The sequence below is a fragment of the Triturus cristatus genome, chromosome 3_2 (genome assembly GCF_964204655.1).
Source record: "Triturus cristatus chromosome 3_2, aTriCri1.1, whole genome shotgun sequence".
NCBI lineage: Eukaryota > Metazoa > Chordata > Amphibia > Caudata > Salamandridae > Triturus > Triturus cristatus.
Window position 1 is genome coordinate 909,771,789 of NC_140584.1, and position 24,259 is coordinate 909,796,047.

At 49.0% G+C, this 24,259-nt stretch overlaps 1 protein-coding gene across 1 annotated transcript in view; it reads left to right on the plus strand.

Moving 5' to 3' along the window:
* The first annotated feature begins 410 nt into the window (after window positions 1–410).
* RFLNB (refilin B) overlaps window positions 411–24,259 on the plus strand; it is a 37,863-nt gene continuing 14,014 nt past the window's right edge. The window contains exons 1-2 of the mRNA XM_085649358.1: window positions 411–971; window positions 12,294–12,403. Coding sequence (XP_085505484.1) covers window positions 747–971; window positions 12,294–12,403 — 335 coding nt within the window. The 5' untranslated portion in view covers window positions 411–746. The remainder of the gene's footprint in view (window positions 972–12,293; window positions 12,404–24,259) is intronic.

A 24,259-nucleotide genomic window follows, 5' to 3' on the forward strand; every position in this document is an offset into this window, starting at 1 on the left:
TAGCGTTGTACGTATGTAGCTTGATCTACATTTATATTTATACATAAAAACACAGTGTTATGGAAACATTTTAAACAGAATATATACACACACTTTCAGACAAGCATTCGCGTGCACACACTCCACGACTGATCTCGCCAGGTTGACACACCCGTTTTACCTATGTTTCACCCCTCCCCCCACTAACAATCCGTTCCAGATACCTCGCTGCCAGTGGTGCTCCTGTCACTACTGTGGGCACGGCTGGCCTGTCACCTCATGTGGCGGGCTTCCGAGGGCTCCTCTGCCAGTGGGCGTGTCCGGTCAGCGGTTGGGCGTGGTCGTTTCACCGATGGGCGTGGTCTGTCCCTGGATGAGGCCGGCCTTCCACGCCTTTGTGCTATATGTGGGCATTAATGGCGGGGCGGCCTGGCCGTGAGTGGGCGTGGCCTGTGTGGCTCCGCTCTCCCCGTCCACCCCTCACTCAGTCCCCACTCGGGAGCCCAGTGGACGGTGGTATTCGTACGGGCTCTTGGAATCAATGCGAACCAGGGGAGGGAGTAACGCCGGACCCTCAGCTTTAAATCTGGGTCTGCACTGATTATTTCTGAACCCGCAACGAAACCTGAACCTGCCGAGCTGTGTCACTTCACCTCCTTAGTTTGCCCTACTCCTCTAACCTGCGGTAGTAGCCGTTCACTAGGGCTCCCTGGGGCCACCCTCCAGCGGAGTCCGCCCCAGCCCTGACGGTGGCCGTCGCCCCAGCCATGGTGGGGCGTCTGAACCTGCAGGATGTCCCAGACCTGCTGGATATTAAGAAGCGGGGGGAGCGGGTGCTCGACAGCCCGGACTCCGGCCTGCCTCCGAGCCCCAGCCCGAGTAACTGGCACTTGTCCGGGGGCAACGGAGACAAGGGACCCGCCAGTGGGCACCAGGAGGCAGAGAGCCCTCCGAGACTGGAGAATGGGAGCCCAGGCCTGGGTGTACAAGGGGTGAGTAGAGCACCGAGCACGTACTGGGCAAGTGCAATGCCAATCATGAGGGGGCAAGTACGGGGATGAGCATAGATGGGTGGCGTAGAGTCAGTCACTGAGTACGTACAGTATAGGAATTCCAATGGGTGGCTCAGAACTGACTATGAAACCAGCGCGTGCATCACCGACTTTAATGACTCCTGTCTACAGAACTATAGAGCGCGTGTCGAGGTGGAATGTGAGCAACACCGACTATATAGGGCCCCCAATAGACACAGAAGTAGTACACCTGCACTTGGGGTTTGCCCGGGGTGAGTACATGGGCCACTGTGTTGGAGCGCCGGGATGCCTGGTGTACTGGGTGAAGCTGCGCGCAGAGCCAAAGGTATGTAGAAGCACACGGGGCGAAAACAGTGCCGTGCAAACGGAGAGAAGGCCCCAGCGCGGGCATCACTGTGTGATGACCCCAACTAAAAGTGTTCGGAGAGGATTGCTTCGGGCAGTTTGGGTGGTTCAAAGCCACACTAGCCGATTCATGCGTGGAGCACAAACATTATAAGTAACTTAACTATACAGCGCCCAGTGTACACGGATTAGTAAAGCGCTAGCGTACAGGACACCCTCACTAGGGCTTTTGTAAAGCAGACCGGAATGGACTTTGGTTGAGTAGCTGTGACACACCCGTTAAACAGGCGGCGCGCAACTGCTGCCACTGCAGAGGAGCGGCAGCCGCAGCGTCAAAGGCTGCGCCGAGATTCGCTGCTACCAGAAGGCCCTTGTTGGCTGCATGGAGGACGGCTTGCCAGTCTCCCAGCAAGGCAGGGAGGGGCTGTATTGGGGCAAATAGGATTGTGGGTGTCGAGATGCGCTCGGCGAAGAGTTGTGATTTACATATCGAACGTCATTAAGTAATGCTCAAAGTAACAGCTTTCTTTGCTGGTGTTCTGTTATGCAGATTTGTAGAACCCACTATCACCTGGGAGGTTACCCTGCCGCTGAGCAGGTGAGCACCGTGCCACACCTTGGGCCTGGTGGGACTACTCAAGAAGCCAGGTCTTCAGCTTCTTGCTGTATCCAAGAAGTGAGGAAGCAGCTCCTATGTGCAGCGGCAGGTCATTCCGCGCTTCAGGAACGATGTCGGAGAAGGCTCGACCTCCGCCTCTGGTTTTCCATATGTGTAGGATGGGTCTGGTGGCTTATTGAACTACTGCGTCCTCTGTAAGGGGCTGTGTTCGGCCTTATGGTCACAGGTTCAAATCCCAGTAGGCCCACTCAGCCTTTCATCCTTCTGAGGGTGATAAAATTGGTACAATTGAGTTGGTTAACGATAAACATCTGTTATTCAGTACACTGGCGTAACGAAAATTGAGGGGGCCTCCCTGCAAGGTACGTGGAGGGGCCCCTTCTGGACACAATCAGCAGCTCTCCGGCCAGAGTGCAGTGCTGAGGGGCCCCCTGGAGCTTGGGCCCCCCCACACCGCGGGGGATGCGGGGGCCTGTGTTACGCCCCTGATTCAGTGCCAAGATACCCCTTCTGGATGAACGTGCCCTATACAAATGCACATGTTAAGTTACTTGTAGTAGTTGGGACCAACGGAGGGGTCGGGAAGGTTTGTGAAAGCGGATGCACTTGTTGGGGTCAGTGTCATGTAGTGCCTTGAAAGTGTGGGTGAGGAGTTTGAATTGCGCTCGTTTGTGAATGGGGGTCCAGTGGAGCTCCTTCAGGCGTGGTGTGATGTGACTGTGAAGAGTTTTCGCTGGTAATTTTGTATGTCCAAATGGCTGCATTTGTTTTATAATTCTAGGGAGGATGACTTGATGTGGGCTCTAGCTCGGGTCCTACAAATAGTACATGTTTATATTCATGTTTACATTGCAGCAGCTCTTTCAATCTTTGGCAAAGCAAATAGGTCTGGCTTTGTGTATAGTGAGACGGTTAGGGCACAGTGAGCATAGAGATATGTGGTGATCTGTCTGCAAAATTTTGATGATAAAAGGCAGTTATTTGCAAAGAACATTGATGCATAGTTTTTTTGATAGAGGAGAATGTGTCCTGTTCTGCATAGACATATTCTGATGAAAACAGTGATTTTTAAAGAATGCTACAGCATTTGTAGATTAAAACCAAAGAGAACATAAGTAAGTTAGTCTACGGCAATGATCTTCAAATTTATTCACACTGAATCCCCTTCGAGTAGAATAATTTCTCTAAACTCCATAAATATTGTGAGCAAGCTAAAAAGCAGTGATGCTTGTGCTATTTTCTTAAAAAATTTAAACAATATAAAGAAAGACTCAATCAATCAATGTACTTGTAAAGCGCACTACTCACCCGTGAGGGTCTCAAGGCGCTGGGGGAGGAGGGGGAGCAGGTCCGTCTAAGTGCGGGGGTCATTGGAAGAGCCCGGTCTTGAGGGCCTTCCTGAACTGGGGCAGCGGGAGTGATAGTCTGAGGTGGAGGGGTAGGGTGTTCCATGTCTTGGCAGTTAGGAAGGAGAAGGACTTTTCTCCGGTTCTGGTCTTGCGGATCTGTGGGACGGTGGCCATGGCAAGCTGGGCGGAGCAGAGGTGTCTTTTGGGTGCGTGGAAGTAGAGACGGCTGTTCAGGCATGCTTGTCCGGCGTCGTGGATGGCCTTGGAAGCGTGGGTGAGGAGTTTGAAGGTTATACTTCTGTCTGCCGTGAGCCAGTGGAGTTCGTGGAGGGGTTGAGTGATGTGACTGTGCCGGGGGAGGTCGAGGACCAGTCTGGCTGTGGTGTTCCGGACATTCTGGAGCTTGCGGAGGTTTTCCTGGGTAACGCCGGTGAGGGTGCGTTGCTGTATTCGAGTCTGCTGCTGATGAGCGACACTCTTTCTGGATTTGGTGGGGATCCATCTGAGGGTCTTTCATAGTAGGCGGAGGGTATTAAAACAGACTGATATCCAGTAATGCTTTTCAATTTATTACAATAGTTATGGATCAGGTGTGCTAGATGTTTCAAATACAGTGACAGCTTTTCCACATAGACGTTTGGGCACTGCCCTACCAGGAACATTTCATGTCACTTAAAGAATCGGGAAGTGTGCGACGGGGTCCCATATTGGAATGCCAGCACAGTTCCACCCTTGGAGTGACGAGGAACAAATTTCAAACTCTGCATGTCAAACACACAAGAAGTTTGTGTTTTTGTTGGTGACCGGGTGCACTAGCGATTGAAAGCTGTGGCTTGACATTGCAGCCCTGGCTCTCCAGCAGGTTTCTATGAGCCCATGCTCCTAAGCCCAGTAGCAAGCCTTGCGCCCACCCTTGCGGTGTGATTGACTGTGGAGGGCCTGTCACACAGGCAGTTATCATTCAGCTTGGATGCGTGACAGGCCCTCCACTGTCGGCTACACTGCATGTGCGTTCAAGGCTAGCCATGCTACGAGCAGCAACAACTGGGAGGGAAGGAGCGAGCTACGGTGTAGAGTAGGGTGCAGGTTAGCAAAAAAAAGACTCAACTGATGCTGTGTGCACAAAAGTGAGTATGTGTGCGATTGTGAATATGCATGGAAGTGTCCCGCTGCAAACCTAGCCCCACAGTCACCCTTTACTTACAGTGCTTTCAAGTGCATATATGGGCCACACCAGGCACAATTCCTGGCATTTTATGGCCATGCATGGCAAGATGATACACACCCCTGGCATAGTGAGAGTAATTCTTGGCACATTATGGGCATTCATGATATCTTGATGCCCGCCCGTTATATTGTTTACCCTGGCACAGTAGTGCTTATTCCAAACATATTGGGATCACCCATCTCATGACAGTATAATGCTGGACTTAACACACTGGTGGTTGTTCTTGACAATACTATGTGAGTGTGACTTCTTGATGAAAATGAAAAGCCACTTCTGGCATAATGCTGACCCTAGCATTCTGGCGGTAAGTCATGACATATTGTGGGGATCATTGGCATGACATGTTGATAGACAGGCATAGACAGCAACATTTATGCATGTGCGGCAGTAATAAACCTGGGTGTGAATACTTAGTGAAAATAACATGTTGCTGTTTCGGTATGGCACTTATTTAAGAAAAGCTGGTATTTATGGGGAAAAAAGAGTTTCCCCTGAAAATGGCAAGCTTTCGTTTTGGGGAATTGGTCTATTCTTCTAAAATGAAACTTGTATTTGCAATCAAAATATGTGTTTTGTAGAGACTGGGAACCTGATGTTTGGATACAAAATTATTGTATTTCTAAATCTATATTTAAATCTGTTATTAGAGTGATAATCCCTACTACTGTTTGAAGTTGAGCGCCGTAGAAGATTGGTGTACCCTGCCTTCTGTCCGAATGTGTTGAGCTCTCCTTAACTCAGGTGATAGAACTGCTGTATAAGCTTGTACAGTGGATCTACCTCTTTTGAATTTGGTGTGGCATTGTAAGATTTTTTTAAAATTTTCCATCTTGCCCTTTTCAAGGAGATTAATAAAATCAGAATGGTAATCCTTTGGAAGAAGCCGGTTTGAAAAATGAAAGGAACTAAACATATAAGCGAAGAAAGACTGAATGACCCCTTGAGGGTGCATGTGCTGAAATGCAGCAGGCGTAGAAATTAACCAACTTACCAACATTTTACTCAAACGTTGCTTGGGGTGGATGAACCTCCTGACACCCAGGAGGATGGTTCAGCTTATGTTGGACACAATGACAAGCACTGGAATATTTCATTAAAAAATTGTTTTTGTAAAGCAAATTGTTGTGAAAATAAGCAGGGGAAGGTAGTAATTGAGCCTGTTTTTGAAATATTTGATACGAACACTCATCAAACTCACCATAGGGCGTTGGGCTAACTCAGTCTGTGCAATTCGAGACATGTACTTACCCCTCCTCTCTTCCAAAAATCTGTTCAGATGAGAAAAGACAGAGAATCTAGACACAAAAGCCACCAAACTATGTACTGGGTTAATTTGTTCCTTACACTAAGGGCAAGATGAACAATGTGATATTGCATGCGCTAAAAGGTCTGCGACCCGTTTGCGCTTGCAAAATCACTGTGGGCCATGTGCAAACACTATTTTGCGAGTCGCAAAAAATTGCTACTCGCAAAATAGAGATTAGTGACTTGCAATTAGGAAGGGGTGTTCCAAGGGTGTGCCTTCCTAATTGCAACTCACAGCCCTATGTGTGAATGTTTACCGCCCTCTTCAAGAGGGTGGCAATGCAGTCGCAAACGGGAAGGGACCCCTTCCGCTTTGCAAATGCAGGGGAATTTTTTTAATTTTTTTTAAATGAATGAAAAGGTCTTATTTAAAAAAAAAAATGCATCTCTTTTTCCTTTGAGGAACACAGGCTGCATTAAAAAAATACTGCTTTATTTAAATGCAGTCCCAGACATGGAGGTATGCTGAGCCCAGCAGGCCGCCATTCCTGGGAGGGCCAGCCATTTCCAATGGGGTCGCAAATTGCTAGTGCCTCATTAATATTCATGAGCCTAGCATTCTGTAACCCCATTGGGAATCGCAATCAGTGTCTCTGACACTGTTGTACATTGTAAATTGCGTTTCGCAATCAGGTCAAAATTGCGACTCGTAATTTACACTGGTCGTACATCTGGCCCTAAATGTAGTATTCAAAGTCTAAAATATATTGTAAACAAGGGAGCTGAAACGCCTAAAGGACTTTTGGGGAAGACCATGTATATCGTCCACTTATGAAAAATTACTGTAACAAATTCCTATACATTTTTTAAAAAGTTAGTAATAGCTTAATGGTTTGTTCTGTTTATAAAATCTTCTATCACATTCTGCGCTTCTCTTTTCTTTTGGACAAGTAGCCTAACTAACCAATTGATATGCCTGTGTTTCAATCTGTGGGGAGGTGGGACACGCTTTCAATGTCTCTGACCCTACAGCAAAAGCTGCTGCTATCACAGAGCTGACACTCCAGGTTATACATACGGCGCACCTTTCAAAAGGTGCGCCAGGCGCAAATGGGGACAGTACGTCGTATTACAAAGAATGCACTGTCCCCAGCCCGGAGGCAGATCCCCTTGCAGGCAAGTGCAGTGAGTTACTGAGGATGTCTGGGTGGGCCGTGGGATCCCCTTTTCCCCCTCCATAGGGCTGCCTTTAGCAGACACACTGAAAGTGTGCCACCGTTTTTGAGGCATGCTTTCAGTTCACCTCCTTAAAGCATGTTTGCCTCTGCGTTCGCATCCCTAATTCTGCCCAGGCACAGAGGCAAAGTGATTCCCTCATTTCCATGGGGCCACGCCCACATGCAAATGAGTGAACACCCTCTCCTGGTAGCGCTGGACCAACATGTGCGCCAGTGCGATCAGTATTACAGAAGGGGATGTACAAGCATCTGCTGCCACTTCTGTAATACTACTGTGCTCCAGGGGCACACAAAGCAGGCGCACATGACCCTTACGTCCCCCGGGGCACAATGTATTCTAAAGCCCGGGTCTCAGACCAAACTTCCGTGGACTTGTGAGAGAGGTTTTTGCCGAAAAAATGAAAGTGTTTAAATATGCTTCAGTCCTCTCTCTTGTCACAGATTTGTGCTTCCTGTGGGTATTCCTTTCACCCGGCCCCACAGTTTTAACATCCTTGGGGGCAGATTTTCAAAGACCACATAACGCAACATAGCAAGTGAAGTTCCTGGGTTGCCTAAACAGGAGAGCGCAGAACTACTCCATGGCCACGATTTTCAAAGAGTTTGCGTTATGTGTGCAAAGTCGTGTGCTATGATTTGCAATTCAATGGAAATGGCAATTTGCATTTCTTTGAAAAAAAAAAAGCTAACTGTGCATTGAGCTGCCTTGCGTTACTTTGCGTTGGGCATGAGTTCCAAGAGTGGTGCATGAGCATTCCAAAGCATCTGCTCATAGATTTTGACTCAAACCCATATCTACAAAGAGTTGTAGACATGGATTTTTGCTAAAACGGTGCACCTGCCTGAGGCTGGTGTAACCAGGAGAAATATCTTAATTTCTCTTCGTTACTTCCTCTTTCCATGTGTGCTGAGTGGAGCTCAAATGGAAAGAGATGAAAGCTTCCAAAGATAGCTTTTGTGCAGGAATGGGTGCCTTGCTGCACAAAAACTATCCTTAACATAGCACAGATGCTTTTGCACCATGGCACTGTTCTGCTGTCTCCTGTTCATGCAACACGGTGCAGCAACTTTTTTGCTGTGCTGCGTTGTGTTAAGTTTTGTAAAAACTACTTCCCATATCTTCAAAGAAATTGCATTTTGCATTGCTTTGTAAATCCCAACACAAGACTTTGTCAGGTTGCTTTAAAAAAGTAACACAAACCCAAAGCAAACTCTTGGAAAATGTGAGCCTCAGTGTGCAAAGGTGCAGGCATGTGGGCTTAGTCCATGAAGCTGTGTGATCTTGCTCCCATCAGCACTCGGTTGAACTGGTACAGGACAGTGCCGCGAGGGATGGGCTAGAAGGCCAATGTGAGCTGCTTCTGGGCCGAAAAGAGCTAGTTTTAATGCCAAGGCAAGCTGATTTCTTAGTGGCTGGTTCGATATTACAGTCAGAGCTGAAGCCTGCATATAACCAAGCAGGCTGGAGGCAAGTAGCACACACAAGCCAATAATCTTAAACTTCCACCCAGTTTTGAAGAGTGGCCTAGACTCACCTCCTTCATTGTGAACCTTCCAGCAGATATGCATGCGTAACTCTGTCAAAATCTATATTTAAAGACGCTACTCCAGACACCGTCACAACATTTCATTTTCTCTCTTTCCAAAGCACGGCTGATGCCTGGGAGTTAGCTGTCAATAGTGCTGCTAGGGCAGTGGCGCCGGAGCACAGTGCACCTTTATTAGCACTGTTTTAATGTCTATTTTAAACTGCTGTACTTTGAACAGTTTTCAATCACTCTTAATGGCTATAGGGGGGGGGCATTGTCATTGCTGGCTGGAGGGCACTTGCTTACTTGCTACGTCACGATTGCCTGCAGTACTTGTAAGTTCACTTTCTCTTTCAAAGCCTGCCTGCTAAATAACAATTTTGGTGACGTCAGAGACCATATACCACCTTGCACGTACAATGGATAGAAAATACTGCCAGTTTATTCAAAGTCCTGTTCTCACATGGAGAGAGCGAGAGAAAACAAACCCAGTTGCATTCTCCCAAACACTCACTTACACACAAAAGGGCAACTAGGCGAAAGGAAGAAAGGCGGAACTCTTAGAGGACACTACTTCATGATCCGACTACAGTATCCAAAGATAATGGAATAGACGCCTCCCTCACTGGATCATGGCATGCTTCCTCATTGGCGCCTATCCACATCCTGTTAGGGTGATACCACCAATTCGGGCTCAACCAAAAAGATGGGAGTTCTTATATAAAATTTTACTGGATAATGCAGGGATCCATATAGGGGGGAAATGGTTATAAATGCCTCACGGCATACCCAGAAGGAATACTCTTTATTTGTAGGGTACGTGAGTATAGATAAAAACGAATCTAGGGTCTTAGCTGAGCATTAGTTTCTTGACTGACCATGATTGTTTTTTTTATTGCCAACATGTTTCGGCCCACACCAAGCGCCCATCCGGGTATGGGGCCTTCGTTAGGGCTATGTGCGTTTCCCTGCCTACTTAAGCATGCATTCCATGCACATACATGAGGAGTAAGACTCTCCCCTAAGACCGTACTCACTGAGACGAGGAGACCCTATTGTTGGGTTGTTCAAGGGTCATGGGTTTCTTGCGCCCAATGCCATCCTGTAGTCAAATATGCATCAAGGTACTCCCATCTTTCTGGTTGAGTCCGCCCTGGTGGATGTGGATAGGCGCCAATGATGAAGCATGTCACGATTCAGTGAGTGAGGCATCTATTCCAATATCTTTGGATACTTTGGGGGGATCGTGAAGTGATGTCCTCTTAGAATTCTGCCTTTTAGTCAAAGTCCTCGCATTATTTTATTGATAAAATATTTTCAGTCTTCGAGACCATGGGAAGCCCACGCATGTTAGAACAGACTCTATCATTTTGCCCTCCACCCCTTGCACACAGGGTATTATGCCCTGCCCCGAGGTCCTCATTTTGCTCAGAAGTAGCGGTGTTGGAGTGCATAAGGGGCTATAAACTGAAGGCCCATGCTAGGCAACTTTGGATGGTGTGAGATCAAACTAGCTATGGCTTCCATTCAGCAATGATTGACAGTCTGTCTGCTTTTCTCGACCCATATCTTAGCAGTGCTCCATTGCTACCTGTCTACATTTGCCCTTTCATACACACAAGCTGTCATCCGCAATAGCCGCTATAAAGAACACCTAACCTGGTGGAAATACTTAAGTGGCAAATCTTGCAAAAGAGCCCCATAGATTATTATGGGTCTGGCAGTATGTTCCACTCTAGCAAGTACCTGTTTCCGGGCCAACGTCAGTACCGGCCCATCACCCTTACTCTGGAATCCTTTTTCTTGTTGGCGTGCCACAGCCAAATGTCAAACCTTGCTCAAGTGGAACACTTAGGTTAGCCACCTCAAAGTTTCTGTGTTTCAAAGCACATATTTCTATCTGTTCTTTTGGGTCCGTCTAGTCTCCAAGAACATCTAGATGGGCTTTTTATAGTTGCCAGAAGGTGGACATTGTGTTATAAGTATACAAGGACTGAGGGGTCACTAGAGCAAAACGGTGCATGTCAGTCTCGACCCACCACGCCATTTAGGGGGCCCTACTGGTTGTGTTACAAGCACGAAACACCTGGGAGGCCTTCCCATAGTTTTTAGGAGGGTCAACAAACTGTATTAAAAGCAGCGAACATTTGGAAGGACAGGCCACATCCCATACGAGGGGTGGGAATTTACAAAAGGAACACCAGGGGAGATGCAGCATGACTTCTAGAAGGGATGACAAATTGTATTTCAAGCCAAAAACATCTGGCATGTCACCTTAAAGCCTTTTAGGACCAAACTATGTGGCAGATCTGACTAAAGTATATGGTAAGGAAACACAAACTCTCATGCAAGGGAACACAAATGATGCTGCACGTTCTGTGGTATTTTGACCTGGCTAACTTAACAATTGTACACATGCTGAGACAAAAGGTATCCTTATTTTATACAAAAGCATAGGATTCTTATAGGTGAAGAACCATATGCATTCAGCAGATTGTTTTTGAAGTATTCCTTACCAATAATTAATAATTATGTCATACACTGAAGCTCAATGACGTTTGTTCTTTCTACCTTCCAAACTAAACTAGTTTGATTAAAACATGTAGAATGTCACACTGCCTAAAAAAATAGCCCTACATAGACAAAGTCTGTGTAACAAAAGGTGCGACTCTTTTATTCTACGCTCCCCAGCTTTCTTTTAAAGCCTTTTGCCAGTTATGAGTTTGGCCAGTGCTCCCCTCAGCGTCCCTGAAAGCACCTCTCACCTTTGAGCGCTACCTAGTGAACACGTTATGTTAACTGTCCAAGTGCCTCACCACAGCACTTCACGATTTAATGTTTCAGTTCAAAAAACATAAAAGGATGCTCTGTGTTTGGGAATCGTGTAAACTCCTTGAGTCCTCATAAAATTAGTGCCACTTTCAGAATTTGTGAACATGAATGTACGTTTATATAGCGCTTACGCCTCCTGATGAGGCGTGGATTTGTGTGAACAGGGAAACAAATCCTGTTCATGACAAGGAATCATTCTTTCAACCCTGTGTCAATCACACGTCTGTATTTAAGGTTTTTCTTTCCTTCTGCAGGCACCTGGCTCGGACCCGATCTAGTGACTGGGTGGAGCTACATATTGGCTTCTTATTTGTTGACCCTTTAAATGCCAGAATCCAGCAGCCAACCGCTGAAATGTGAGCAGTTAACTTTTGTGAAGGGTGGCGTTCTGTGCTCAGCATTTTAATGTCTTGCAGTCACTTTGAGCTACAGACATGTTTTTGGTACAGCTGCTATTGACGCAGCAGATGGTGGCAGATGCTGCAGGGGAGCCAAATCCAGATTTACGCTGAAGAAGTCAGGGCTATTGGGTCATAGGATTTCAGTAGGAGCAGCCACTGCCTTTCGGATGGTGAGCATTTCAGTGGCTGCTAGTGATTGATGCTTGGTGGCCCTCCTGTACACAGAGGCGCAACTAGAGCCAAATTTCATTTAAAGACCTGTGAAGTGCTCGGGCGCGGCTGTGTGTGTGCCCGGGAAGCTGTCTCATCCCGGGCTGCCACACACGAGGAGGGGCGGGGGGGGGGGGGGGGGGCTGAAGCCCTTTGAGTCCAATGGGTATTGCGCGCCTGCCTGTATACCTGTTTCGCACTTGGACGGACACTGTTGGTTTCATCTGTGTGCCACGGGCTGGGCCCTTCTCTGATCACACCTGCGTGCTCTGTTTGCCTTCCAGAGTTCCTCGCTCCCTCCCACGCCGGTGAGCGCCGCCTTCCCGCCCCGGCTCTGCCCGCTGTCTTTCGGAGAAGGTGTTGAGTTCGATCCATTGCCCCCCAAGGAAGTCAGGTAGGAACCACTGTTATTGGCATCTGTTGTCTGTCGATTCCTCTGTGCTTCCTGCAGGGGCCCTGAGTTTCTATTGCTGCCTTTGTATTTCCCTGTTCTTCTGTGAAGGGGACCACCAGGTCTCAGTGCTGGCAGCAGCGGGTGGGAGGGTGGGTTGGGGTGGGCCTGGGAATTGAGTCTGTCTGTTGCTCTCTGTAGAGTCCTCTGTGCCTTCTGTAAAGGACCTCTGTGTCGCTCTATTGCGCCTTGCCTGTAGAGGGGAAGGGGATATCGAGTTTCTGTTGCTCTCTGTAGATTCCTCTGTGCTTCTTGTAAAGCTTCCTGGTTAGACCTGCCATCCTTCATGTGGTATTTCCCTTTGCATTTCGCCTTCACCCTCCTTTTGCTGGATGCGCTTTTGTTGGTTCTTGGACTCTGTGTACTTTACCACTGCTAACCAGTGCAGAAGTGCATGTGCTCTCTCTTTCACACATGGCTAAATTGGCATACACCTGCTTGCCATATTTAATTTACTTGTGAGTCCCTGGTAAATGGTACTGCATGTACCCTGGGCCTGTAAGTTAAATGCCTCTAGTGGGCCTGTAGCACTCATTGTGCCACCCACTGAAGTAACACTTTAAAAACATGTCTCAAGCCTGCCACTGCAACCTGTAGTGCAATTCTAAACTGACATTTCAGCCTGGCAAAAAAAAACATTTGCCAGGCCTAAACCTTCCTTTTTATTTCTTGTAAGTTACCCCTGAGGTAGGCACTAAAGGCTCATAGGGCAGGGTGCATTTATTTAAAAAGCAGCAAAAGACACACAATTGATGGACAGAGTGCAGAACAAATCAAAACATTCACCCCCAGTCAAGAGATATGGGTTAAATCCATCATTCTTTTGCTCACCATGCCACCCCAGTTTAGACCTGGCCATATGCAAATCAGTCTTGACCCTGTGCCTCATGGGAACAGTCCAACCCGAACTGCCAAGCCAGGTCCTCCCTGGACCGGAAACAAGCATCCTAGGACCGGTTTCGGGGTTTCACCCCTCTTCAGCCATAGGACTGTTCCCATGAGGCACAGGATCAAGACTGATTTGCATATGGCTGGGTTCAAACTGGAATGGCATGGTGAGCAAAAAAACGATGGATTCAGGCCCAGAGCTCTGTACTGGGGTGAATGTATGACATTGTTCTGCATTCTGTCCATCAACTTTTTTTTTTTGTATTTAAAAAGCAGGGCACGTGCACTGGCAGCTAAAATCTTTGAAAGTTGTTTTTCACTGTTGTAAGGCCTATCTCTCTCTTTGTCTAACATTGGATTACCTTATTACATTTAGAGATAAGATAATTACGCTCAAATGAATTGTACTGTAAAATCCTCTTTAATGGTAAACCCAGATTTTGAGTTACAATTCTGAAATCAGCACTTTTAGAAAGTTGGCTTTTTCTTAGTCCCAAACCGTGATTTTTTTTTTACAGGTGTCCCGGGTCACATGACCATGAATGGCTCTGCTTTTGGAATGTGTGTATTACCTCCATACAGTGACACAAAGGGAGCTTGGATGAGGGCAGGATGGCTGGGGTGGGTCTGTACACAGCCCCACTTAAACTTCAAAGGGCTTCGCCTCCGGCACGCAAAGGACCAGATATGGGAAGAACTTTCCAGGAGCAGTTGTGGGCATAAGACAAGGAGTCCCCGCACACAAACGTAGGCACCAGGTATAAATATTTGCCCTCCAGAGCCACTCTTCAGAACATTTCTGGAACTGTGGAAAATTGAAAAGGACTACCCTGCTGCTTGAAGGACTGCCCTGCTGCTTGAAGGACTGCCCTGCTGCTTGAAGGACTGCCCTGCTGCTTGAAGGACTGCCCTGCTGCTTGAAGGACTGCCCTGCTGCTTGAAGGACTGCCTTTCTGTCTGAGAGGGAAGATTTGACCTGCTTGCCAGAATGACTCCAGGGATCAATAGACTGACCTCCTGTGTGAGCTTCAGGGACACAACAGGCATCAGAGGACTCCTGCAACTGCCCAGCTGACCTGCTGTAGCTGGACCTACCTGGACCTGCCTGAACCCTGCTGCTGGCCTCTGGTGCAGTGAATCCTGATCCCCAAGAGGTGCTATCCAGGTCCTGGACCCTTGGCTGGCATAAGAGAGAACTGCTCCCTGCCTAACTGAAGTGTCCATCAAATCTGATGCGAAGACCTGCAAAGTCTCGCCGCACAATTGAAAACTTCATTGGCTCCAATGCACAGCCCCTCTAAGCCTCACCATACAGCTGAAAGCTTCATCGGAACCGACGCCAAGCGAAACAAAGCATCTCAAAACCTCACCGAACAGACCTCGCATCAAGGACATAAGGTACAACTCCCAGCCGGCCGTACTCTGTTTTGTGCCCGGCTTGTGCTCCATCGCATTCGGCTTTAACTTGTGACTTTGTCCTGGTACAGTGCAACCATGTACCCTCAGTAGGCGCTTTACACCTTTTGGAGCTATTTCTATATAGAACTTTAAAATTCAATATCTCCCATTCTACTGACTGACTGACTTGATATTTCTAAAGCGCACTTCTGCAGAGGCGTCTTGGCGCTGAGATAAAGTGCAGGCTAGTGCAACGTGACCGGTTAGCATTGAGAGAAAAGCCATGTTTTTATTTGCTTCCTGAAAAGTGTCCTGCTTGGTTGAAGTCGGAGTGATATCGGAAGTGAATTCCACAATTTAGCTGCTAAGTGTGAAAAACGCTTTCCCCCTCACCTTACTCTCTTTATCTTGGGGCAAATCACCAATCCAGTATTTGAAGATCTGAGACAGCGTGATGGTTCGTAGCAAGGGAAGAGGGCTTGTAAGTCATGGGCCCCTCCTCCGTGGATGGCTTTGTGGACTATACACAAAGCCTTAAAGTCCACCCGTCATTTAACTGGAAGCCAGTGTAATTGTTTTACACCGGCAGATGTGGGATGGTGCTTTGGAAGATTAAGCAATACTCTTGCGGCCGCCTTTTGTAGAGATTGGAGTTTGGAAAGCTGGGCTACACCAGCTCCCAAATATAGAGCATTGCAATAGTTCAACCTCGATAGCACTAAGGCTCTGACCACTGTTTTCCCCAGTGAAAAAGGGATAAAGGGTAAGATCTTCCGGAGGACCTTCAATGTGAAAAAACAGGCTGAAGACACCTGGTTTATCTGTGGGGCAAGAGTGAAGTCTTTGTCTATCAAGACATCCAAGTTTCTAGGTTTGGGTGCCAGCATCGGGCAGATTCCAGCTTCAGGGGGCCACCATAGTTGGCTCCAAACGGATGCTTTTGTGCCAATCTCTATGACCTCGGCTTTACCCGTATTTAGTTTTTAAAAGTTGCGGTTCATCCAGGTAATCAAGTCAGTGATGCAGTTACGAAACCGTTCCGCCGTTGCGTCTACGCTATGTGTTATAGACACCACTAGCTGTGTGTCGTCATTCTACTGATTAGATTTTTGTTGTTCTGGTACAATTTTATTTTTAAAAATACACTCCGTGTTTCTAAATTGATTTGGGATTTTTCTTGTGTTGTGTTTGTGGTTCAACCTGACAAGATTGTGGTTGTTGCCTGAGTGGGACTTCCACCTCTCTCATTCAATAAACCAATTTCTTTCAATTCTTGTGTCTCTCTAGTGCTCTCTTGAGTCTCTTTGTTGCTCTCTGTAGATTCCTCTATGCTTCCTTGAAGAGATCCCCTCTGTTGCTCTCTTTGGATTCCTCTGCGCCTCCTGATGCACTGTTGAGTCCCTCTATTGCTCTCTTTGGGTTCCTTTGTGCTTCCTGTAAGGGCCCTGAGTCTCTATTGTTGCCTTTGGATCTCCCCATTCTCCTTGTAAAGGGGACTACAAAGTCTCTCTGTTGCTCTCTTTGGAGTCCTCTGTGCTGGCAGTAGAGGGGGTATACATTCAGTCTGTCTGTTGCTCTCTGTTGAGTCCTCTGTGCTTTCAGTAAAGGGCCCCTGTGTCTCTCTAGTGCTCTCTTTGGAGTCCTTGTTCCTTACTGTAAGGAACCCACGAGTCTCTGTGTTGTTCTTCAGAGATTCCTCTGTGCTTCCTTGAACGGACCCACTCTGTTGCTCTCTTTGGAAACCTCTGTGTTTCCTGTAAGGGACCCCTGGGTCTTTCTGTTGTTGCTTTGGAAGGGAGGCTCTCTGTAGATTCCTTCCTTTGTGTGACCCCGGAGTATCTCTGTAGATTCCTTTGTGCTACATGTAAGGGGAGATCTCTGAGTCTGGCTTTTGCTCTCTTTCTCTCTTTGAATGTCTTTGCTTCCTGTAAGGAATCCATGGATATCTCCATTACACTCGTTACATTCCTCTGTGCTTTCTCTAAGGGAGATGTCTTGAGTCTCTCGATTGCTTTTATTGGATGTCAATCTCTTCCTTTAAGAGAAGATCCACAAGTCTCTCTGCTATTATCTTTGGTTTTCACTGTGTTTTCTTCAAAGGAGGATCCTCCATTACAGGTACGGCTGTCTTAGGATACATCTTTCCAGCGTTCTAGTGTCTCGATTGCTGCTTTTGCCCCCTTCCCTTGTGTAGTGAAAGAGAATCATAATTGGAGTATAGGGTGTCCCTCACACTCCCTGTCCTCAGTGCCACTGCATATGCTGCATTAGTGATAGCAATACCCCCTGAATCCTTGTGAAGGTGAACCCTCAATTGTCAGTTCTCTCTGTTACTCTCTGTATTCCACTGTGTTGTACACGAGGACCCCTTAATGAGGACCCTCAATGTTTGCTTTTGAAGCCATCAGATTCTTATTTGCTACCTATAGGAGGGGGTCTTTGATTATTTCTGTTTGTCTTTTGGTTTATCCGTGCTTCCTGTAAGTGAGGACCCTTGGTTCCAGGGACTACTGTGTTGGATTTCTCTGTGCTTTCTTTAAGAAGAGACCTTTGCCCATCTCCCTTACTATCTTTGGATTCTTTGCACTCATGAAAGACAGGGCTCTTGCTTACCTGAATCTCTCATTCCCTTAATTGTCCAGTGATGAACTGTTTTGTATGGACATTTTCCTTTACTTTAAGATCTCTGAAAGGCCAGCATATTATTACCGTCAAATGATACTGTATGGACTCCATGCAAGGTTGGGGGTGCGAAGAGTGTGGGGATAACATGACAATATATATTTCGTAATGGTTGTGTAGAAGGGTTGGTAGTGGTTGTAAACAATTGGATTGAAATTTGGGGCGGGTGACTATCCACCTCACGGAATAATCAAAACACTTGTCAGGGTGAACCCTCAAAGCCACTACATTAACTGGAGCTAAACATCTTGGTAGCTATGGCACAGAGCAGGCAGGCTGAACCTAGAGCAACGTCTAGACTATTTATGCAGTACCAAAACAGTAATAAAGTCAAAATGCAGAAAATAAAAATCCCAAACCGAATTAGAAAAAAAGAGTAAATCTTATTAAACATCACACCAAAAACAACAAAAATTCAGTCAGTGGAACCAGAGACATAAGTTTGTAAATATTTAGGGGAAAATAGTGCTAAAAAGCACAAAGCGCCAAAAATAGTCTATGGTCGTGGAAGACTAGGACCATGGCACAATTTCAAGCTGAACGTGAAGGAGCATGGTTGGATACAGCAACCAGGTTCATCCCGGTCAAGGATTTTACCTTCTGATTTGGGGCCAAATTTATATTTATGTAGGCAGCCTGTTTCTCCACCAGTACGACTGATGGAGATGCTGCCCACCTAATTTAGAAATGGCCACAAAGCTGTTAGTCATTTCTAAAGCAATGGCAGGTACCGTGGTCTTGGCGGTTCTTGTCCATGCTTTTTGCAGTTTCGTGCCGGACTGCACCAACATGACAGAGTCCTGAACCAAAATTGTTTACTTAAAAAAATATCTAATTCCCTATGACAAGCCCTTACTCTCTGTTAATGTTCTCCTCACCCTCTATAGCTGCCACTGATGTCATACCTCCATCAAATTGTATTCACCTGTCTCAAAAATGGTACCCCTTTCTCCAGTACCACATAATTGTCGCCCAAATGCACCAACCACACCTCGGGGTACTTTAAACCTACTAACAATCTATTCAGACTGTTAGACCTGTCCGCCCTAGGGTGACCTTCCCTGTGTTTTTTCGCCCTTGCCTCATTTTTCCACCCTCTTTTTGGTTGGCTCTAGGTCTTCGGGCACCTTACCATTGCTGGTCAATGTTAAGGTGCAGGTGCTCTCTACCACTAAGATGGCTGCCACAGACCCCTGCTACTGCGGAGCGGTCTTTCAAGTAGCGCCCTAGTTGCCAGGAGCTGCCTAGAACCCTTAGGTATTGTGACATCACTAGCCTGGTTCCCCTGACCATCCCTAGAATGTAGAAGGCCCTGGAACCTTCCGGAATAGAGGGAGGTCACCTGACCTGGGAGTATAAATAGAAAGGGCGGGAAACTTTCTAGTGAGTTGATGAGGTACCACTGACCTGGGGGGGACCCTGTGCTGGAGTTTAGGCGGTAGGGGGAGGGGGCACCTATACCACTAGGGGTGACTAGGTCTAGGCCTTGCCCGCTAAGCTGCGTGAGGATACCTGACCAAACCCACTGACCTGGCCCAGTGTGAGGGAATCCCCTAGGGACCATCAGGAGAGGCCTAACTGGCAGCAGCCTCCTACTCAAACCCCCATCCCCCGAACTGACTAACTAACCCCTTGTCAGGAGAAAGGGCCGTGTACCATCAGCGCCATAAGGAATCATCAGCTATGAAGAACTGCTGAAGCGCTATGTCAGAAACCTCCTGAAGCGCTATGTCAGAAACCTCCTGAAGCGCTATGCCAGAAACCTCCTGAAGCGCTATGTCAGAAACCTCCTGAAGCGCTATGTCAGAAACCTCCTGAAGCGCTATGCCAGAAACCTCCTGAAGCGCTATACCTGAAGAGCGCCGTAACCCCCCTGAGGCGCTGACACCTGAGGCGCTAACTCTGAAGAGCGCCGTAACCTTCCTGAGGCGCTGAGCCCCGTCGAACTAACTCTTTGAAGCACCTACATCCCCCTAAGGCTGGGAAGCGCTAAGTGCCCCGATACACCGCCGCTGCCCGAGTCCTGCAGCACGAGAGCCAAGACGTAATCGGGTGCCCCAGACTCACCGCTGCTGCCCTAGGTGACTGCCACTGTCAGGAGGGCCGGCCGCCCCGCTCGAGGGCCCCGCGTCCGCTGAGGAGAAATAGGCGGTGTTATCCCCTGACGATCGCAGCCGTTCCCAGGAAACCCCCCTCTATCACGTGACGAGAGCGCCGGCCGCGTCTCAGGCCTCGCCCCCGCTCCCGCCCACGTCCAGCCTCCACAGAGCGCCGTAAGCACTCCCTGCGAGCGGCACTGCAACGGCGGGGGTGAAGCGACTCCGGGACTTCCCTGACATCGTAGAGGCCTGCGCAAGGGCCCCGGAGGGCCGAAGAGAACAGGTAACATCCCCGGGGAGGGGGGCGGAGATCCCAACAGCGCGGGAGGGCTGCCGAGAAGTCTCCAGTCTCACCGGAGGCAGCCCCCGCATCCGCCCCTCCCCGGGAAAGTCTAAGACTGGGCCGAGGGTGCTGAGGACACGCCGGGAGAAGTGGGACATCCCGGGCCTTAGCACATCGAGTGTATGAGGTGGGGAAAGAGCCACTAGGACAGCGCCAATGTGTCATCTGGAACCCCCCTTTTCCACTGAGGTGACTGTAAGCCATACCAGATCGTTCCTGTTACAAGGGGATAAGAACCCCAGTTATCGTGTCACTAGAAGAGCGGGTTGAAGAGCTAGTGGATTGATGAATTAATGTTGATTTACGGCATAAGTTGTTCACAGATATTAATGATTTCATGCTGATTTCCTCTATATGATATACCTAATGGATTAATGAATTCATGTTGTTTTACTGCATAAGTTGTTCACAGACAGTAATGAATCCATGCTAATCTATTGCTTATGCTATTCGAAGATAGTAATGAGTTTATGCTAATGAATTACATATGTTATCCGCAGATAGTAATGATTCCATGCTAATTTTCTGAATAGGAGTTATTTATAGATACAAATGAATTTATGCTAAATCACTTCCTGCTACGACCTACTACATAAAAGGTTTTGTTTTTAAACCCAAGTGGTGTGGTGTGTTATCATTGCGTGCGTAACTCTGCTTGGTTGGATGTGCGTGCTGTACGACTACGTTACACCAGAGGCCTTCGGGAGCCTTCCTGCCACGAGCCAGGCTACCTTTGTGAATTGGCAACCCCAGTTCCAACATAATTTGGTGCTCAGCGGTGGGATGACAAACCTGTAGTTGTGCAGCACCCTTCAGTGAAGCAGAGTACGCCGCAATTGGACACCTATTGTTTTAGCAAGCATAGCCAGGTGGCCCCTACTGTCTAACGGTGTGCCCAGAGGATTGCCCTAGTTGTTACCTACGTCCTGATATTCACTCATATTGTCTGGGTCCCCACCTGTCAGAATGGAGTTCCAGCTAGCCAACATAGAGGAATACTCGGTGGTTCAGCTGAGGAGTTTCTGTCAGGGGATGGGGGTGGCAGTTGGGAAGAGAGCCAAAGGAGAAGAGCTCCGTAAAGCCTTACAAGCATGGGTATTAGCCCACCCAGAGAGGAAAGGGGACGAGGAGCCAGAGGAGCAAGGGGCCTTAGGGGAGGCGGGCACGTCAGGAGAACTAGACCTGCTGCATGTTGATGTCAGTGAAACCTTGTCGCCAGGGAGACGTTCTGGGGCAGGTAGTAGTGTGTCTAGAAGGAGTGCCTCGCCGGAGGAATATGAGGACAGGAGAGAGGAGAGGTTACTAAGGTGGGAGCTTGCAAAGTTGGAAAAAGAAAAGGAAGATAAGAGGCTAGCAATGGAAGAAAGGAAGCTTGCGCATGAGCTCCAACTCAAAGAACTGGAGTTGAGAGCATTACAGATCAGTGCGCAAAGGAATGTAAATGGTGGCAGCGTACCAAGCGTACCAGAGGTTCCACGGGAGCCTAAATTCTACCTCCCAAAAGATGTGATTGCTAGTTACGGGGTGGGGGATGACATCAACCGGTGGTTGGAGGCGTACGAAGTATCCCTGAAGGTCCATGGGGTGCCCACAAGCTACTGGGGGGGTGGCCTGTACAGATATATACCTCCTGTAGTGAGGGACACCCTCCTGTATTTAGAGAAGGTAGACCAAACCAACTATCCGGTGATGAAGGAGGCCCTGCTTAAAAAGTTTGGCCTCACCCCTGAGAGATACCGTCAGAGATTCCGTAGCAGTCACAAGCTAACCACGCAGAACTGGGTGGATTTCTATGATTATGCCCGGAAGGCCTTAGATGGATGGGTGCGTGGCAGCGAGGTGCAGGATTTTGAGGGTCTGTACAATTTATTTCTGAGAGAGCACCTCTTGGATAAGTGTTTTCCGGAGCTGCGCCAACACTTGGTGGACCGCAAGTTGACCGACCCCCGGACACTTGCGGAAGAGGCGGACACTTGGGTTAGTACCCGAGTGACCTTTAAGGGTTCCGGGGCAGATGGCCCGAAGGGTGGACAGAGCACCCCCCAGAGGAAAGAGGGGGGAGATAAAAAGAAGGAGCTCTCCCGAGGCCCACCAAACAGGCAGTTTGGGAAAGGTGTAGGGACCCCCTCTCAGTCCAGTTTCCCAAAGTCCACTCACCCTGACAAGGGTCAACCACCCAGAATAGTCAAGTGCTATGAATGTGGGGAGGTGGGACACTATAAGGGGGATGCCCAGTGTCGCAAAAGAACTCCCGCCCCCACAGGAGGTAAGCCCCCTGGGGTGGCTAGTATAGCGCTTGGGGTGGAGTTGCCCCTAGATAGGGAGGGGGAGTGGACAGGCCTGACCCTTGTCTCACTGGGGGATAGGGAAGAGGTTCCAGTGATTTCCTTACCATCGAATACTGCCAAATACCGGCAGAGGGTGCAGGTGAACGGACAGGAGGTGGAGGCTTTGAGGGACACAGGTGCTAGCATGACCACCGTAGTAAGGCGGCTGGTGTCCCCGGAGCAGTTGATCCCTGACATGTTCCATCCGGCCGTATTGGCCGATGGCAGCCTGAGTCATTACCCGGTGGCTCAGGTTTCCTTTGAGTGGGAAGGAGTCATAGGCCCCTTAAAAGTTGCCGTGAGCCCTGCCCTGCCGGTGGACTGTCTGCTCGGGAACGACTTGGAGACCAATATCTGGAAGGAAGTGGAGCTACGAGCCCACACAGAAATGCTGGGGTTACCAGGATGGGCCTGTGTGGTCACAAGGTCCATAGCTGCCCGGCAGAGAGCTCACACCGAGTTGGAGCCCGAAAGTACAGCCCAACCCGAAGTTGGACCAGTAGAGGAGGTGGATACCCCCCGTGGGGTGGAAGAGGAGCCGGCGGTTGTGGCTCCAGAATCCGCGGAGGTGGATGTTGTTCCTGTGGGGGACCTGCCTATCCCGGCCGGTTGGTGCGTGGAAGGAGGGCCTACCCGGGAGGAATTTCGCCGGGGCCAGAGAGAATGCCCCACGCTTGAAGGCATGCGGCGACAGGCCACAGCTCAAGCGACTAATAAGGAATCTGGTAATTACCACGTTTACTGGGAGGATGGCCTCCTGTATAGCGAGCCGAAGGTTCCGGTGCATGGATCTTCAAGGGCCTTAGTCGTGCCCCAATGCTACCGGACCTTTTTGCTGGAGTTAGCCCATGAGATACCTCTAGCTGGACACCTGGGCCAGGACAAGACTTTCGCGCGGTTAGTTCCGCATTTTTATTGGCCCAGGATGAGAGTTGCCTCTGACACCTACTGCAAGACCTGCAAGACATGCCAGGCAAGTGGCAAAACAGGAACCAAGGTGAAGGTCCCCTTGGAACCGCTTCCGGTAGTCGGGACCCCTTTTGAGCGGGTCGGGATCGACATTGTGGGACCATTGGACCCTCCGACTTCTTCGGGACACCGGTTCATCCTGGTGTTAGTGGACCACGCCACCCGGTACCCGGAGGCCATTCCTCTGAGGACCATCACTGCACCCGTGGTGGCGCGGGCCCTAATGGGGATTTTTACCCGAGTGGGATTCCCCAAGGTCGTGGTGTCGGATAGGGGCACAAATTTCATGTCAGCCTATATGAAGGCCATGTGGAAGGAGTGCGGGGTGACCTATCGGTTCTCCACTCCTTATCACCCCCAGACTAACGGACTCGTAGAGCGTTTTAACAAGACCTTAAAGGGGATGATCCGGAGCCTGCCAGAGGACTTGAGGCGGAAATGGGACATCCTCCTCCCTTGCTTGCTATTTTCGTACCGCGAGGTGCCGCAGAAGGGAGTCGGGTTCAGCCCCTTTGAGCTGCTCTACGGCCATCCCGTTAGGGGGCCCCTCAGCCTTGTCAAAGAGGGATGGGAGAAGACTTCGATGAAGCTTCCCCGGGATGTTGTCAGCTATATGCTGGCATTCCGCAGCCAGATGGCCAAGCTGTGGAAGGAGGCCTCAACCAATCTAGAGGCCAGTCAAGCCGTCATGAAGGAGTGGTATGACCGCAACGCTCGGACGGTGGAGTTGGATGCTGGACAGAAGGTGTGGGTCATGGAGCCTGGGGAGCTTAGCGCCCTCCAGGACCGATGGACTGGTCCGTTCGAGATTGTGGAGCGGCGAGGCCAGACCACCTATGTAGTAGACTTGAAGACCCCCCGGCAACCCCATCGGGTGTTCCACGCCAACCGCCTGAAGCCGCACCATGAGAGATCGGAGATGACCCTCCTCATGGTGACGGATGGAAGCGAGGAGGAAGAGAGCGAACCTCTTCCTGACCTTCTGGCGGCCCACGAAAAGGATGGCACGGTAGAGGGAGTGGTCCTCTCCCCATCCTTGACCCCGGAGCAACGGAGGGACTGCCGCCAGGTACTGGAGCAGTACGCCTCGTTG